Source organism: Lepidochelys kempii, chromosome 13 (assembly GCF_965140285.1).
Source record: "Lepidochelys kempii isolate rLepKem1 chromosome 13, rLepKem1.hap1, whole genome shotgun sequence".
Classification (NCBI taxonomy): domain Eukaryota; kingdom Metazoa; phylum Chordata; order Testudines; family Cheloniidae; genus Lepidochelys; species Lepidochelys kempii.
Genome location: NC_136392.1, coordinates 6,440,634 through 6,458,763, shown reverse-complemented (window position 1 = coordinate 6,458,763; position 18,130 = coordinate 6,440,634). Strand labels below are relative to the sequence as shown.

The window sequence follows — 18,130 nt, the reverse complement described above, 5'->3', positions numbered from 1 at the left end:
ACTAGCAGAGAGCATGCTGCTCCTACATCACACTGAGCATGAACCAGTGAGTGACTCATGGTGGATGCTGTGGATGAGAAAAGTAAACTAAAAAGCTTTATTTCTTGAAGGCCTCTTCTTCCTTTATTTGGGGCAGGCAGGGAGGCGTCTAGGGTGACGCTAGCTAGTATGAAGTTACAAGGGCTTTCAGCCTTCGTGTTCAAGGCACAGCATGCTTACGAGGTATAGTTGTGGCTGGTGCTGGTTTGTTTAATTGCTTCCTCTGCTACAGAACTCCTGATACCACAACTTCTTACAGCCTTTCTCTGTGTTTTTCAGGTAGTTTTAGACGGATCTACCTCCTCCACTCAGCTTGTCAATTTGACCTCGCACACAGAATACCTGGTTTCGGTGTTTCCTATTTATGAAAATGCCGTTGGAGATGGGCTGAGGGGCATCACCTCGACATGTAGGTCATGAGTAGAGAGCTCTAGTCTAGCCTTCATGGCATCCCTCTCTGCTTTGTACAACTTCTCTCTTCCCAGATCCCAAGCATCATTCACTCCCTTCCTTAAGCCCCAGTTCTCTTGGTGCTGATTTCCTCACCGCCTCAGCACTTCCCCAATCCCTGAGTGGTTGCCCCATGTATAGGGTATGTTCGAGTAAGCTCTTTAAGCAGGCTATGAATATAGGTGATGTCCTATTTGAAAAAAATAAAGTGTGTGTGTGGGAATCTTGATGCTTCAGGCAAAATCCCCTTTGACTTCAGTAAGTGTTTTTGCATGACTGAGGTAAATCAGGACTTCTGGAGATAATGTTTGAACATAAAAAAAATGAACATTCTTCAGGGGAGAAAATTAGCTATTTAGTATTCTGGCAGGAAGAAACAATGTTACCCAGATATGCTGGACGCAGCATCAAGCTTTTTGTTGTGGTTTTATTATTTTTACAATTAAGGTATCTACATTTACTCATCCATTCCTGGATCACATTCTCAGGATTGAATTCTAAGATGCTAATGGAATGACATCCCACCCAGGAGTTTTGTGGCATCAAGTGCCTGGAAGTGTGGTACACATGCTCATATACCCTCCTACACACACTTCCCTTATGGGTTTTTTTTTGGCTTGTTCACCCCCTGCTGCTCTTCTTTTAAGATGTTGGAGATCCTTGCTGTTCCCCTGTGATGCCATAATTGAAAGAGGGAGATTTTTGTACTAGGATTTTCCCCAGAACGTCCCCCGAAGGGTCAAGAAAGAGCCAATTTAAAAATAGATATTGAAAATGCATTCATGAGACTGAGACTGACTGGGGCTGATTGGTGTGAGCCAGGGGGAAGAACTCTGTGTCGGCTGCTGAAACTTGCAAAGGCAGAGACAAGCCTCATGAGGTAGATGATCTACAGGTACTGCTATTAAGGAGCAAGCTGTGCCTTTAGATTGCCCTGCTGTGACTATATAAATTTCTAGAAGGGCTTTTGATCCTGTTGCTTCTGATTTTCCCCCTCTGTTCCAAAGGGTAATTAGTTTGTATTGTGGTAATGTCTAGGAGACCAGGACCCCATTGTGCTAGGTGGTGTGTTCACACTCACCCTCTTACTTGGCCCAAAGATCTTGCAAGCTAAGTGTAAGGCAAGAGCCAACAGGTAGATACAGATAGGGGCGCACAAGGAAACAATGAGACAAGATTGGTTGGCGCGATAGGCAGTCGTCTCAGCTGACTCACCACTGTCAAGTTTGTCCAAAGGTTCCCAAGTCTAAGTACCTTCTCTGCACATTGTTTCTTTTTTATTGCTAACGTTTGCTAAACAATATCTACCTTGAAGGAAAGTTTGGCGTTAAATGACCATGTGACAAAGAAAGATTGTGTTGGGAGGGATACATTTCTTTGGTCCACATGTCAAAGATATTCCCTGCCCACGGAAACAGCCAATAAGGCCTTCTGACCGGATTCTGATGATTCTCTGTTATAGAAGCATCATATACACATCTCCTAAAATAGCTTTACCCCAACTGCTTTGCTCTGATGTACAGTTTAGATATCCTTGAATCTGTGTGTGGGGGCGGGAAGGGTTAAAGACAGGAATGAGCAACTTCCTTGTGAATCTTTTTGTTCTGTTTTCCTTCATCTGAGTAGCTTTGTCACCACCCCTTTCCCTGCGCGCACTGGAAGTGAGCCACAACAGTCTAACACTGAGCTGGCAGCCGTCAAGTGGAGCTACTCAATACCTGGTGCTCTGTTCAGCGGCCCCCAATGGAGCGGAGAATGATACCAAAGAGGTATAGCTGAAGATAGTTATAATTATTCCTTTTGCCACATTGGATATAGTCAGAGATACGAGGCCCAAACTTAAATCCCAGGTCTGCATGAGAATTACTTAACTGACTTTCATTTAAATCTCCTCTAAGTCAAAGTGGGTCTGAATCAATGGGAAGGTTCAGATCTGCAAACTTCCTGGCTACCCTCTATTACTATAAAAGGTCTGAGTGTAAGCCCTGGGTCTAAACATGGAATTCAAGAAAGTTTAGATCTGTATCCAAACTTTTGTGGAGTGAGCCCATATTTAGAAAGAACAATCCATGGCTCTTTGACAGCACTTTTCATCAGTAGATCTCGAAGTGGTTTACAAAGGAGGTCAGGATTATTATCACCATTTTACAGATGGGGAAAACTGAGGGGAGGTGACTTGTCCAAGGTCCCCCAGCAGGCCAGTGGCAGACTGGGGAGTTGAGCCCAGGTCTCCTAAGTCCCAGTACAGTGCCCTATCCACTTGCTATATAAAAATGAAAAAAAAATTTGGGTTTCAAAATGTAGATTTGGCAGGTCAGTTTTTATTTACTTAACTACGACTCACCCTTACGGCTTTGTATAAACCTTAAACAATACCATACAGTAGAAATAAGGAGAAAAGGAGCTCTCAGATCATCTAATTCAACATGCATTTTTAATGAACTATCTCAAACGTACAGAATGATGCACTTGGAGCCTGACATCTCATTGAAAAAGTCTATGGCTTCCTTGCTCGGTGTTGAGAAGAAGCGTGGTCTAGTTGGTGGAGCTTGAGGCTGGGAGCCAGGCCTCCCAAGACTCTGCCACTTATTCTCTGGGTGGCCTTGGGCAAGTTGTGTAACTGCTCTGCCTTGGTTTTTCCACCTAATAAGATGGGGATAGTAACCCCTGCAACCCAGTGTTGCTCTGAAGATTCAGTAGTTCGTGTTTGTACTGCACTTTTGCTCTCAGTATTTCAGTATAGAAATGGTGTCTTCAAGATCTGATATTGGGGTGGGTGAACGGGGGTAACTTTTATATATATATGTGCTTGGGCAGTGCCACAATTATTCCACCTGCCTCACACAGAAATTAAAGCACTAAAGCTATGGGCCACCCACGAAAGAGTTAATTAACTTGGTGTGTCCAGCAAATGCTTCCCACCCCATCAAATTCTAGTCTTTCTATTAAAAACTCCTAGAATGTTTCTCTGAGTACAAGGCAGGTATTGAGTTTTTGCAATAAGCAGTATTGCAAAACAAGCTGCCCTGGGCATGTTAAGTGGGTACAGTTCTGCTCTGGAAGTAGTAGGTGGTGGCAATCCTGTTGTAATGACCAAAGTATAAAAATGGGAAAGCCACGGAAAAGGTTTGTTTTTTTGTTTGTTTTGTGGGGGTTTTTTTCTTCTTCTGAAAGCATAGCTCTTCAAGTCTCTCTCAGGAAATGGGATATCACATTCTTTGCCTAGATGACAGGTTTCAGAGTAACAGCCGTGTTAGTCTGTATTTGCAAAAAGAAAAGGAGGACTTGTGGCACCTTAGAGACTAACCAATTCGAAGTGAGCTCTGGCTCACGAAAGCTCATGCTCAAATAAATTGGTTAGTCTCTAAGGTGCCACAAGTACTCCTTTTCTTTTTGCCTAGATGCAAATTCATAACCATTCTGCACATCCCTGCCATCTCTAGTGTAAAGCATTTTACATCACAACTATTGAATGGTTAAACTGTGAGAACTCTCTTCTCTGCAGTTGTTTGTTGTGTCCCATCTTCAGTCATTGTTCCCCACTGGGTATCCTGTTGGGGCCTTGGCAGGCTGAGAACTTTGCGTGCTCCCATGGAATCTTAGGGACAGTTCAGTTAAACAGCTGGATCCTGTGGGAATCCATCTCTTCCCCTAATCATCGTGCTGTGATGTTTTTCTGTGCTGAATATCTGGGAATGAAGGAGATGGTGATCTATCTGTTATGATACCTTCTCCATGCTCACAAAGGATCGGATTTTTTATTTTTTGACTGCAATGTGTATTGTCCTTGCATGTGATCTGGGCTACTAGGTTCTATTTAGAGCTGACTGAAAAATTCCCATCTATTTATTTTTTTTCAATGGAAAATATCCTTTTTGTTTTAAAAAAAAATCATTAAAAATTGAAATTTTTGCCTAAAATATTTTAGGTTTTTGCCAAAAAACCCCAAACCCATTTTCAGTAAACTGATTTTTAACTAATTTTTATGTTCAGTTAAGTACTTCTCAGGAAAAATAATCACTGTTTTCCCCACTGTAGTTCTACCACCCCTAACATAAGCAAGCTGGGTTGCCATTCATTTCTATTTAGCAGAATTGTTCACCCAGAAGCAAGGGCAGAGTATAGTGAGCGGGCAGGAAGAGGAGGGAGCATGATGTATTGTAGGGATGGGTAGCTAATGGTTTTACTATTCCACAAGTACTTTTGAGATTTCAAAAATGTTTCCCTTCCCAAATTGGGAGAAAAAGTCAAAATCTCAAATTTTTGCAACCTGACAGACTGAAAAAAAAAATCCAGTTTGTCTCAATCCCAGGGTTAAAAGGGACCAAAAGGATCATCTAGTCCAGTGGTTCTCAAACTAGGGCCGCCGCTTGTTCAGGGAAAGCACCTGGCAGGCCTGGCCGGTTTGTTTACCTGCCGCATCCTCAGGTTCAGGCGGTCGCAGCTCCCACTGGCTGCGGTTCGCCGCTCCACGCCAGTGGGGGCTGCGGGAAGTGGTGCGGGCTGAGAGATGTGCTGGCCACCCTTCCTGCAGCCCCCATTGGCCTGGAGCGGTGAACTGCGGCCAGTGGGAGCTGCGATCGGCCGCAACTGCGGACACGGCAGGTAAACAAACCGGTCTGGCCCACCAGGGGCTTTCCCTGAACAAGCAGTGGCCCTAGTTTGAGAACCACTGATCTAGCCTAACCCCCTGCCAAGATGCAGGATTTGTTGCACCTAAACCATCCGAGACCGGCTCTCCAGCCCCTTTTTGAGAACTTTTTTGAAAACCACTTGAAACATTTTGATTTGATTTTGACCTTTTTCTCTTTGTTAACCAGTTTTAAAGTACAAATTAAGTTAAATTTGAAATGAGTCACTTTGAACCAAGAAACTGAAGGTATTTTGTGAAGAAAATATCAGAATAGGACACTTCAACTTTTTTTTTAAGTTGGAAAACTAGTCGAAACCAGTCTTTTTTTGTGAACTGTTTTGGTTTTAACAAATTGGCATTTTTTGGGTGGAAAAAAATATTCTGGTGAAAAATTCCCAGCCAGTTCTAGAGTTTGCATTCACTGTGCACGATGTCTGTTGGGTTGGGTAGTGGAGGAGCATTGACCACGACACAGCTACGTGGCTGGTGAGGCGTGTTACAAGTACTCTCTAATGATATGTCTTACAGCTGGAGCTGGGTGGATCATTCCGAGCTGGAAAAGACCTATTCAGTCCAGCTTTCGTTGAGCGAGCATGCTAGAAAGAGTGTAGCCTTGGTAACACGGGCAATGGCAAGCAGTGGCATGTTAGCCGTCTTAAGTACAAATCTGTCCTACCCCTGTGGATATGTACGTAAAGCAGCTAGCCTGGCTACATTCTATTTGTAGTTTGGTAGCTCAAGGACAGCCAGTGCAAATTTGTCTTCTCGAGCTGGAAATCACACCCCCAGCTTGAAGTGTAGACGTACCCAAAGAGACAGACAAGCTGTGGCCTTAGACTCCTGTCTCTGCAGCCCTGTTTTGCTCTTGGTTTGTTAGAGGATGCTATGGGGAGCCAACCATGGCAGAGCCTCACCACAGAATACCTCTCTGAGTGTCCATCTTTATCCTATGATAGGTGAAAGTGGAACAGCCTGAGGTTCTGCTGGACGGGCTGTCTCCCAGCACGGAGTACTCCGTAGCAGTGTATGCAATGTACGGGGAAGAGGCAAGTGATCCAGCCAGCATCCAGGAAACCACCTGTAAGTTTTACTTCCTTCTTTTACTCAGCTGACCCTTTGGCAGGAGCATAAGCGGTTTGGTGCATGATTGGCAAGAGAGACTTATTAACTGAGATGCTTCACGTATTTTTCACATAGCTTGTAAACAGGCTCCTTCTTCCCTGGCTAATGCTAAATGTAGGGTGGCTCTCTGAGGTTACCTCTAGTTGTATGATTGGCTTTCTCATGAACAACTCTAGTCTGGGGTACAGGGCTGTGAAAGTGAGTGGTTCTGTCCAGGAAAACTGCGACTGAATCACCTTGAAATTCAGAATGGGGAGGTCAGATCTGGATCCAAACTGCTCCAAAGTTTGGGGTGTTCAGAACTGAGGTTACGTATTTGCATCTATATCTTTATCCACCTGGGTTCTCAGACTGCACCTACCGCCACGGCATCTGAGCACCTATCCCAGTGGGTTTGACCCACTGTAGGAATGGGACCAGGGACAAAAATTAGGATCAGGATCTAGACTGGAAGTTCTTGAAAGTTTTGAGCTCTTTGGATCTTGGGGAGTAGGTGGGTTGATTTGACCCTTTCTCTACCCATAAACCAGTCGTTCTCCCAGGGCATCACATAGACCTGCGTAACAATGAAATCAGAAACTCTTCTATCCCGCAGTGGGAAAAGTCCAGTTGTTAAGATGGAGGTAGCAGCAGGAGGCAACCAGTGGCTTTACAAGTGTAGCCTTAAAAATCTTCACCACGTCCTTTTGCTAATTATTGTTGCAGTGGCACTGAGCCCTCCTAGACACCTAAGTTTCTCTGAGATCGGCCATGGGGCTGTCAAGGTCAGCTGGGACGCGGCTTCGCATGCTGTGAGAGCTCACCATGTGACCTACATCTCAAGCAGAGGGAGCAATGCCGGGGAGGCAAGTCCTTGCTTAGGGACGCAGGAATGTGTGAAAACCGGGAGAACGGCGATGGAGTGCGAATGCGCTGTTAACTTCAGTGACTTGGCTGTGGAGTGACTCCTGATGTAACCGAGAACAGACTGTAGCCCTGTAGGACTTGATTTGTCAGTTGGTTTATACCTGTGCAAGGGTGTGACCCCTGCATTGCCAGAAGACAGGGTAATAGGGAAACACCCCTGCCCTAGCTGTAGTGCTGTCCTATCTATCCTTTGAGCACAGCGGGAAAATACGGGCAGGCACTTCCATAGGCCTTCCTGAATTTCCTCACATGGTCCAAACCCTTCATATGGAGTCACGCATCCTATGTTTGGCTTTAATTAAACCCTCCCCATCTTTCCTTTTGCCGAAGAGGCACCATCACCGTATGCTGTCAAGAACTCTGCTCTCTCCTGACAGCGGCTGCTCACATGCCTGCAGCATTTTAACAATGTGGGTGCCTCGACACGGGAGGGTTTTGGGGCAACTATCCTGAATTCCAAGCCCCTCTTTGCCCTTGCTCTGTGCTACAATCCTGACCCTGGTGTTTCTGTTTCACTGCAGGTCGAAGTTCCCAGCAGTGCATCATCCACTGTGCTGAGACCTCTGTCCTCTCTCACCCAGTACTTCATTAGTGTCAGCTCCATTTATAGTGAAGGCGAATCCTTTCCGCTTACAGGCAATGTTACCACATGTAAGTAGGGTTGAGGCAGAGTATGAGGGTCAGCAGGAGTTTGGTTCAAGGTCCATTATAAAGTTAGGTGCCTAGCTGCCAGACAGCCAAAAGTTTAGTTCTGACCCAGACACCAAAGTTCAGGGATGTTCACAGCTTGGGTTTTCTGGTTCAAACAAATTTTAGACCTCAGAGCAAATCGAGACTAAAATTTTTTGAGCTCTGCCAGGTTTCTACCTGAAGACTTAAATCCCCCCTCAGTATCTCTCTCTGCCCATGTCACGGCAGGTTTTTTCCTCCCAAATTTGGCCAAAATTCAGCCTAGTGTGGCCAAAAGTCTCATTGGCACTGAACCTGGTTCTTACTGGGTTGAAAACCCTCATTGAATAGCTTGCTTTAATAGGGTCCTTCTAAATAGGACACGTTATTGCCAGTCACTCATTCTGCTGGGAGATCTTTACCAGGCTACCGGAATTTCCAAATGTTTGGTAGCCTTGAAATGAACTTTTGTAACCATTGGATGTCGTGCAATAACCATCTGAATGATCCATAGATTTGAGAAAATGACACTTAACTGTGATTCTCCATTGGGAGCATTTGCCCTCAGTAAAGTCTGTTGGTCAAATCCTGCCTTTATTTATAGATGCAATGACTTGGAGACAGAAGGGGCCATTCTGACCAGCTCTTCTGGCCTTCTGCATAGCAGGGGACACAGAATTTCACGCTGTAATACTTGCACCGAGCCTACTGGTTTGGATTTGACCTAGACCAGCTCATTTAGAAAGACAGTCTTTAAGTTAGCTCTGCTTGAATAACAGATGTTTTGGTGCATTGGTGATTCCGAGGAGAAAAAATCATTTTGGGTCAAGCAAAAAAGTTCTGTTCAACCCCAAACAAAACCATTTCATTTACATTTCAAGCTTTTGACATTTTTGATTTTTTTAAAAATAAAAATGAGGGAAATTTCTACACAAAAAGCTGTTTTGAACAGAAAAATGGAAACATTTCGACAATATTGAAACATGGTTCAGCTTTTTCAGAATGTTTTGTTGGGGAGGGAAGGGGTTGACGTGAACTCCTCTGGGATGGCCCCTCAAGGAGAACTGGTGAGAGATGCTGGCTGACAGCTCTTAAACAAGGCTGGAGAATGATGGTGTTTGTGTCTGTCTGTCTCTCCTGAGGATTATGTAATCAGCAGAAACTATTAATTTTCCAGTAGCAGAGGCGAGCCAGTACTTGATGCCGTTTTGTTATGATGGGCGAGCTCTGGGAGGTCTCCTGTTTGCAGTAGCAGAGTCCTCATCCATTTACGTCCGCCTCCAGCTCCTGGCCACTCGTTACGCTGCTGGGCCTCGCCAGCACTTCCGGACCTGGGTGCAGCTCTGTGCAGTGGGCAGGCAGTACTCTGCTCTCTCCTGGGCTCTGTTCAGTGTAGTCAGGGGATGGCTAATGGGATGGAGCCTTTGACCTCCAGGTCACTGCAGAGCTTTGTAACAGCTCCAGAAAGATTTGGCATAGGCTCCCAGCAGCACTTTCCCCTCCTCCCACTTCCCAGTTTGCATCATTGAGAGCTGCATTAAGTTCCATAGAGGGCGGCACCTTATTTGTATAGGAAAACTCTGCAAGTGAAGCAGATAAATACAGTCGTCCCTTTTCTGCTGGGGAAATAACAACACCGGAATTAATAAATAACCCTGTCATTCAAAAGGTTTGTGTCTTCTCCCTCTCCTTTGGTCTCTTACAATCCCCACCTCTTCCATCCCAAACAGTCCTTTCTCGTGTTATGCCTCTACCTTTCAATCATTTTGTATCTCCTTTAATTGATTGCTCTTGTCCCATTGTCTTTCCCTTTCTCTGGCCCTTTTTTCCTCTGTATGCTCTGTTCCCTTTCCCTCCATCCCATTCCTCTAGCTGCCCCCATCCACCTGGGGGTCTCTCCCTCAGTAACTTTCCTGGTTCCTCCCATATCCATTTCATTTTGTCCCTCCCTAAATCATTGACCTTCCTCCTCTAGCACTTCCACCTGTTTCTGATTTCAGTTCTCACACCATCACTAGCTGCTTTATCCTGTTTTTTGCTGCATATGTGAGAGCCTGGAATCTTTTAGCTGGCCTACTATTCCTTCCCTCTAGTGGACGTCTCTCCCTGTTACCAGAGTGGGACAGCAAATTGAAAAAGGCAATAGAAAATATTTTTTAAGGAAAGTTGAAATGCAGAAGAAGTCTCACAATTTTAGGGGAAAAACAGACACACAGAAGCCTGCCTTCATTCTTATTATACGGGACCCAATGGATCACAGCTAGGTCTGAGTAAATAATTTGCAAGAATTAAGTTATTCAGATAATTCCTCCTGCTTTCCCATTTGTGAATCATCCACAAACAGACTGTGAAATTCTGACATTCCAGCAGTCGGCCCCTATGCCCCTTTCCTGGGTTCTTGCAGGCTTTGCTAGTCGCAGCTTTGGGACTGGGTAGGAATTTTTCCCCATATCACCAGCGTGGCTGAGGCTGGTGGGGTTTTTCGCCTTCCTCGCAGTGAAACCTAGGGGCTGGGTTTTGGGCTGGAATTCTCCCCCTCCCAGAGGGCACAGCTGGGACCTATGGGAGAGTCATTTAGTTATTGCAACTTCTGGCAGGGGCCCAGTGCAGGAACTTGCTGATTTAGGCTCCAGATCCAAAGAGGTAACACAGTGGGCATCCCAAGAGCATCTTCTTATGAAATGGGGGCATCATGTCTAACCCCTTGGGAACAAATGTGACACAGGACACTAGCCCAGGGGGACCACCCCACCAATGCACTTTACGGCAGTGCTGGCTGGGAGGTCGAAGTCCTCTCTCACTTCAACCCCGGAAAGGGAGAGGGATGCGGGTGCAGGCGTGCAGGGAACCTCCTCGTGTGATAACTGACTACCCCCACGGTGGGAGCACCCCAAGAATTGGCGAAGGATCAAGGGGTTGTCAAGTGACCGCACTGGGCTGTCCCTCGACAGGAACCTTGGATGTAATTTCACTAATAAACTTGCAGCCTGGTTAAAGCCCTTCCCACGTGCAGTGAGCACACCAAACTGGGTGGGTATCTCTGCATTCAGGCTTAAAAAGTGCACGTGCTAGAATATTCGCAGAGAGCGAACCCAATGGAGGGGGTGTAAAAGCCATCAGGGCAAAACTCAAACAAACCTTTGCAGGATTTGTTTGTGTGTCCAGCTGTACTATATGCCAAGATGGGTCTGCTGCACTGTATGCTTGTCTGTACCGTGCCTGGCCCAAGCCACCGCTGGGAGTCCTGTGAACTCTTAGGAGCTCGAAAGTTTAAATAAATTCATCCAAAGTTATAAAAGTAAGGAAGACACCCAAAAAGACTCTCTTGCCTCTCCAGGATTTTAGCACTTGGCATAACACTAACCTCTTTGTCCTTGAAAGCCATTCCCAGCATCTTCCTGCTCCCAGCACCAGCACTGCACACGGCCTCTCGCAAATACGATAATTGTCTGTAATTAGTGTTTACAAATATTTTATCCATGTCCCTCATGATGAGCTGTTGTCATTTGGAGGTCTGAAGAAGTGAAAGGCAGGCTGGGGAGAGACAGCTGCCCGTGGATACCTTTCTCCCTGACCACCTGCTCTGTGCCTTGGCTCTGTACCGCCAGCGCCTCAAGCTTGTTTTCTTTGCGTCTTTCAGTAAAGGTTCCACCACCAGGTGACCTGAAGGTGACTGAACTCTCAGGAAACAATGTCCGATTGCAGTGGGAAGCAGCCGCTGCCTCTGATGTCCTGGTTTATCAGATTAAATGGAATGCACTTGGAGAAGAGAGCTCCCAGGAGGTATGGTACAATATAGGCTTGGGGAGCATGAGGTGGTGTCCTGGATTTACAGGATCTGTGCTATGCCCCTGGCCTTTAAGTGGTCTTCAGTGTGCCAGTCCTCCAAGGGGTCACACTAATACAAGGAAAGGAGGACTTGTGGCGCCTTAGAGACGAACCAATTTATTTGAGCATGAGCTTTCGTGAGCTACAGCTCGCTTCATCGGATGCATGCCGTGGAAACTGCAGCAGGCTTTATATATACACAGAGAATATGAACCAATACCTCCTCCCACCCCACTGTCCAGCTGGTAATAGCTTATCTAAAGTGATCATCAGGTTGGGCCATTTCCAGCACAAATCCAGGTTTTCTCACCCTCCACCCCCCCACACAAATTCACTCTCCTGCTGGTGATAGCCCATCCAAAGTGACAACTCTTTACACAATGTGCATGATAATCAAGTTGGGCCATTTCCTGCACAAATCCAGGTTCTCTCACCCCCCAAACCTGGATTTGTGCTGGAAATGGCCCAACCTGATGATCACTTTAGATAAGCTATTACCCGCAGGACAGTGGGGTGGGAGGAGGTATTGTTTCATATTCTCTGTGTATATATAAAGTCTGCTGCAGTTTCCACGGTATGCATCCGATGAAGTGAGCTGTAGCTCACGAAAGCTCATGCTCAAATAAATTGGTTAGTCTCTAAGGTGCCACAAGTACTCCTTTTCTTTTTGCGAATACAGACTAACACGGCTGTTACTCTGAAACTAATACAAGGGTAGACCATGGGGCCTCAATGTCCCCTCGGCTGAGCCTTGGGCTCCAGCACTCCTGTTTCCTCATTGTGAGCCCTGCCCATTGAGGCAGACTCCTGCTCAGACTCATACTTCCTTCGGGAGTCAATGCACTTCAGCAAGTATCTGCAGTGACTCCATGCACCTTTTCAAAACAGAGAAGGGTTTATTAGTCGGCTGGAATATAGCATTAGGAAAGTGCTTAGGTTAGCATAAATAAGGCAAGGTTAAGACATAGTCCATACTGGGTAAAGCCAGGGCTCCCATGAGTCATGCTGCTATAGAGATCCTCTTAATTTCCTTTCTCTGTCACCTCCGCCAATTGTCCACCTGCTGCAAAGCCATGCTGAGTTCACATGTTCAGCCTGCTGGTATCCTCCCATTGGTAAGTGTCAATAGTTAGCTCTCTGGGGTTCCCATTGTCTCTTTAGGGTCTTCCATTGATATAGTCAATGACCTTAATGACCCATTCATAGCCTCCCAGAAGCTATGTGATGAAACACCTCATGTCTCCTGCTTTACCCTGAGTGCAGCAATTTAACCTTTCTACGCCCACTGGGCAGCAATACCAGAGTGATAGGTACAGGGTCATACAGGTAGTTCATAAAAATATTGCAGACAATTCCCACTTCATCACAGACGGTGTGAGGCCTGTTTAAGGGCTGCTGGGCATGTATATATCACGTGCCCTGCCAACGGCTACATGGATACTAATGTGTGGTCTATAAAGTGTAGTCCTGAGTGGGGAAGTGATTGTGGACACATGCAAGGTAACTGGAGCTTTTTGAATGAGTATCCTAAGACTTGGTATTAAAGTAACTATTAACTGTCATCAACATATCCGGAATGCATGGGCATCTACAGAACACTAATTAGGGCCAAATTTTGCCCTAGTTCATCTACACTTATGAAAGCCTTGAGGATAGGATTTGGTCCCAGAGTCCTGTGCCAGCATGTAGGTACCCCCTATCTTCTCCACATGCAAAATGATGGGTCAGATCCTCAGCTGGTGTGAATTACCGTTGCTCCATTGACTGCAATTAAATTATATCAGTGTGCAGTACCTCAGGATGTGTGTACTTCCTCTTCTCTACCCACCACTGGCTTAAATCTCCCGAGATCTTGAGCTCCTATTGTGCAATGTTCATTTAAAGTAAAAATAGGGCCTGGAGGGGAGATGGGGTAGAGTTCTGATGACCTCTAATTCCTCATGCGTGGCCATACAACTTTTCACAAAGCATCCTGCAGGTTACAAAAGCAGCATCACAAAGCTGGTAACTGGGGTCAGGGGACAGTTGGGAGAGCGTCTACCTAACCCTCCCTTCTGTTTACTGGTCAACAACTTACCTGTGGCTGGGCTTTTGCAAGAACATCAGAAACAAGGGTCCTGATGATAGTCACCCTGGTTGGGCCATCATTTTTTTATAACTCTGCAAACACTGGGTGTCCTTATGCAAAGAGCATTCAGATCATTCTATCTGAGGTGATCAGTCCTTTTGTAGGAAGAGATTGTTAAAGAACAGTGCCTCTTGTTATGAAAGGATTTGATACTTTAAGATGCCATACTCAACCAGGTAGTTGCGGCTGCATGGGAATTCCACTTACGTTCGTTTCTCCTCCATGCTACAGCTGTCTGTTGCTGGGAACCTGGCTGCTGCCAGCTTACCAGGATTGAAAAAGAACACAGAATACCAGATATCGATCTGGGCATATTACAAGGATGGAGCTCGAAGCGACACTGTCTCTATTCTGCACAGAACTAGTAAGTGACCAACGTGCAAACTCTAGGGCTTCGGGGAAGGGAAGTCTCAGGACTAGTCACAGACCAATAACTCAGGTTTGACCAACAGGACGTCCCAGGCCTAAACATCTAAAAGTGACTTGAGAGGCAAGGTGGGTGAGGTATTGTCTTTTATGGGACCAACTAAGTGATTGGTGATTTTGGGTGACCAACCCGAGTGACCTTATAGGGTCTTGAGCACCTGCCCTCTGAAAGCCAGTCCTCTATTAAGGTGTTTCAGGTGGGTTAGCCAGAAATGAAGGCTGCCAATATCACTAGTTGCCCTGGGGAAATTAGGTCCCATCTTTGTGGAGCTGTTCTGTGGGGGGGGCAGGCAGGGTGCATGTGAAGACTTATCAGTTACAGGCGCGTGCTCCCCTTTTCCCCCCTGCAAAACTGTGAGATGGCACCTTGGTCAATAACAAAACTCTATTTACCGTCAGTGGAGGCAGGGTTGCACCCTAGAACTTCTTTTGGTGACTGCTTGCCTGTGCATCTCCAATGCCTCTTGGTGAATTGATGGAAGGCTAAAATGATCTACTTTTAGGAAGTATTTTGACCAGTGAAGAAATGCATTATAACCACATGTAAAATGGCCTTCTTATTAGACACAGCTGTAGATGAACCCACTGAGTGACAGTTCCTTGGTGATCAGGGATCTGTCTTTTAAAAGTCTCATGGAAAAATCATCATAACCTAGGACATCTGTCTCAACATAGTCTTCCGTGTAGATCCATAGGAGTGCCACGTGTGCCACACGAGGCATTGTATGTTCCAGGAATGTACCACTGCATACAAAGTCGGCATTTGCTTCTTAACTTCAAGTGAAATGTATTGGGTGAGTCCCTAGTGCTACAGACAGTGTGCTGGATGGCTGATGTGTTATAGATTTGCAGTCTGCTCAAGAAAGCAGGCTGGTGTTATAAGCCAATAGTTTTCGATACCCTTGAAATGTAGTTTCCCTTTTCCCCATAAGAGGATACAGAAATATTGGAGTGGATTGCATGGACTTTCTGTAGGCTGTTTAATTCACTGTCTAGATGTTGCCTAATGAATGTTACTTGTTTATAACATGCTGTCTATTAAGGAAGGTGAGGAATCATTTGGAGTCCTAATTGCTGAGTCATTCTTCATTGGGGGCCCTTACAAAAATGCGAGCGAGCCTTGCAGTCCGACTCTGCTCTGAGGGAAAGTCTGAATCTTGCTTGGTGCTGACAGAATGAAGTTAAAAAGTGGCCTCCCCAAAGGTCCTCTTAATGAATACGCCCTGTCTAATGGCTTTGCAGCCCGTGAATGGAACATGAGTCATTTAATATCTGTGATCTGCTCCTTCTCCTCTAAGTTCCCAACAGTCTTTGCAGAATAAACTCGTTCTGTCTGGTTTTGTGTTTTCTGAGCTGGTGAAGCTCAGAGTAAATTGCTGTCTTGGAATCCAAAGCCCTGCTTTTATTAATAATGAATAATAATAATGTATCCTTGTGTAAAGCTACCTCAGGTGAGCCTCCGAGTGCTGTAAAACACAAAGGTGAATTGATGCAACAGACTCACTGTGCATCATACTATTGTACAGGACAGAGGGATAATTGCAGCTATTTAGAGGTTTCAGTAAACAAACAGGTAGGTTTCAAGGTGTGAATTCCACAATGTCAAACCTGAGCAGTGAGCTCAGACCAGATCCACATCACGCAACTCACTGCAAATGGCAGTGCTTGGCATACTCAGAAGACAGGCCAAGGACAGAACTGACCCTCAGGTGTGTATATCCCATTCTTTGCTAGTGCTGGAATAAGTCTGAGAGACACCGGTGGGACAGTGAAGGGGGTGCAGCTTGCACAACTGCTGCCCATGACATATCTTTCCTGTGAGTGAATAGGGGATTTCATGTGTCATGGATATCAATCTTTCACTGCCACTTAATTCATGCAAAGGGCCAGATGCTCAACAAGTTAGGCCAGCAGTTACAGAGCCAGAATGCATGCTTAATTTCCATGTGCAATTACTCAGTTTGCACGTGCAATCAGAATAAGTGCGTATGTAAACTGGGACTGGATTTTGGGTGCACAACTGGATGCCTAACGTGTTTGAAAATCTGACTTCTCAATTTAAAAGAGAAAATGCCAGTGAGGAAAAGTGAAGTAAGAGAAGGAGGTGGTTTCAAAGAGAGCGTGCAGCTCCTGCCCAATAGCTTGAAAAAGGCTAAGACGGCAGGTGTCCTGGTAGAGAGGGGAGGAGCTGGGCAAGATTATGGGAAAGACTCACAGTCTGTTTTGTGGCCAAGTTCAAATGAGCATCCATGAGAAAATCATTCAGCTTAATTGTATGATTCCTCCCCACTCTGACATTCTTAAAGCCAAGTGTTTGCGACAGGTCACTTGCTGGAGGATTCTCTGTTCCTTGAAGTCTTTAAACCACGATTTGAGGACTTCAATAGCTCAGACATAGGTGAGGTTTTTCGCAGGAGTGGGTGGGTGAGATTCTGTGGCCTGCGTTGTGCAGGAGGTCAGACTAGATGATCATAATGATCCCTTCTGACCTTAGTATCTATGAAATACCAATGATGTGTCAAAAAGAAAAGGAGTACTTGTGGCACCTTAGAGACTAACCAATTTATTTGAGCATAAGCTTTGATGTGTCAAAAATCTTCCAAGCCCTCCTCCGAGTGAAAGGCTTATCTTCCATTGTAGCCAGCAGGCGCACACATGCTGTGTTGAGAGAGCCTGGGTGCAGAGTGGGGTGCATATGTGGGGTGAAAAGTGACTCGTGTTCTTTCTCATCCCTCCATATAGGACGAGGCTAAGCCATTGTTCTTTTTTGTTGTTGTTGTTTTTTAAATGTGCGCAGCATCTTTCAAGAAATACAGCAACTTCAGGGCAGTCACTAAAGTGAGGCTTTTGCCCTAGAAGCCTGAGGCTATGCAGGAAGCGTGAGGAACACAAGCACCTCTCTTTCTCTGTTCTCCCCAGGAGAATACGGCCTCCTTGAAGGTTAAGAGAAAAATGACTGCCTTTGTGTACTGGTTTTGCTGTGTAGAACTATATACCTCCCTGTGGGGCTGAGGTGAGCACAGCAAGTTCATTTTAATCAGGACTACTTCCTTGCTCAACCCACATACAAACCTCTGTGCAGGTAGATTGTGCTCAATGGACGTTACAGGACATCTCTCTCTTTCAGACAACAGGTCCTGTCATCAGACACATCTTACCAAAAAAAAATCCATCGCTCTGCAGTGCGTTGTGCTCCTTTACAAAGGGCGTGGTTTAGAAACAACGTAGGTCTTGTAACCTCCTGTCCTCTCTTGTGTTACACTTAAATTGTACAGTCTTTGCAGCAGGGACTGTCTTTTCATTATCATTATCTAGCTCAGGGGGCCCTGATTCTTGATTGGGACCTCTAGGTGCGACCACAATGCAAGTAATTTTTAATAATAATAACACAAAAGCACATACACACAACCCTTCATGCACAGTAATGGGATATCATGTAACATTGCTTATCTTTTGGGACCTATCGGAGTCTTTAATATCTGTGCCATAGACCTAATGACCTTCCTGTTTGCTCCCTTTCAAGGATTTGTAAGGCAGCTGCCATTCTTGTCTGCCTGAGAAGGATGGGATGGGGATGCTTTTTAAGACCCACCAAGACTGTTCTTTCAAAAGCTTGGATGAGTGAAGTGAGGCATCCCCACCCCCTTTCCCTGGAGCGAAGTACTCTTCCTCCCCTGAGATTGCCACCATTCTGCATTTGTCCTGAAGGACAGAATTATCAGAGCTGGACACTCCCCATTTCAGTGCTTGTGTTCGAAACTACAGCAATGTGCGGTAATGCTGGGTGAGCATGAGATGATACTTCATCGGCGCATTGCGACCTGGCATTATTGTGCAGCATGGTGACTCAAAGCGCCCACCTCGTAGGAATAGGGTGTGATGTGACATTTAAAGGCATGCCTGGGAACAAACATAGGACTCCAACTGTA

At 45.6% G+C, this 18,130-nt stretch overlaps 1 protein-coding gene across 10 annotated transcripts in view; it reads left to right on the top strand.

Annotated features, from left to right (window-relative positions):
* The window catches only part of COL20A1 (collagen type XX alpha 1 chain), a 95,676-nt gene that overhangs the window by 30,391 nt on the left and 47,155 nt on the right, over positions 1-18,130 (top strand). For 8 of the 10 annotated variants that reach the window (XM_073309061.2, XM_073309062.2, XM_073309063.2 and 5 more), the window contains 7 exons: positions 319-448; positions 2,116-2,258; positions 6,079-6,202; positions 6,950-7,089; positions 7,672-7,801; positions 11,460-11,602; positions 14,007-14,139. In XM_073309061.2, the coding sequence (XP_073165162.2) occupies positions 319-448; positions 2,116-2,258; positions 6,079-6,202; positions 6,950-7,089; positions 7,672-7,801; positions 11,460-11,602; positions 14,007-14,139 (943 nt within the window). The remainder of the gene's footprint in view (positions 1-318; positions 449-2,115; positions 2,259-6,078; positions 6,203-6,949; positions 7,090-7,671; positions 7,802-11,459; positions 11,603-14,006; positions 14,140-18,130) is intronic. The other 2 variants (XM_073309068.2, XM_073309067.2) reach the window with 2 other exon arrangements.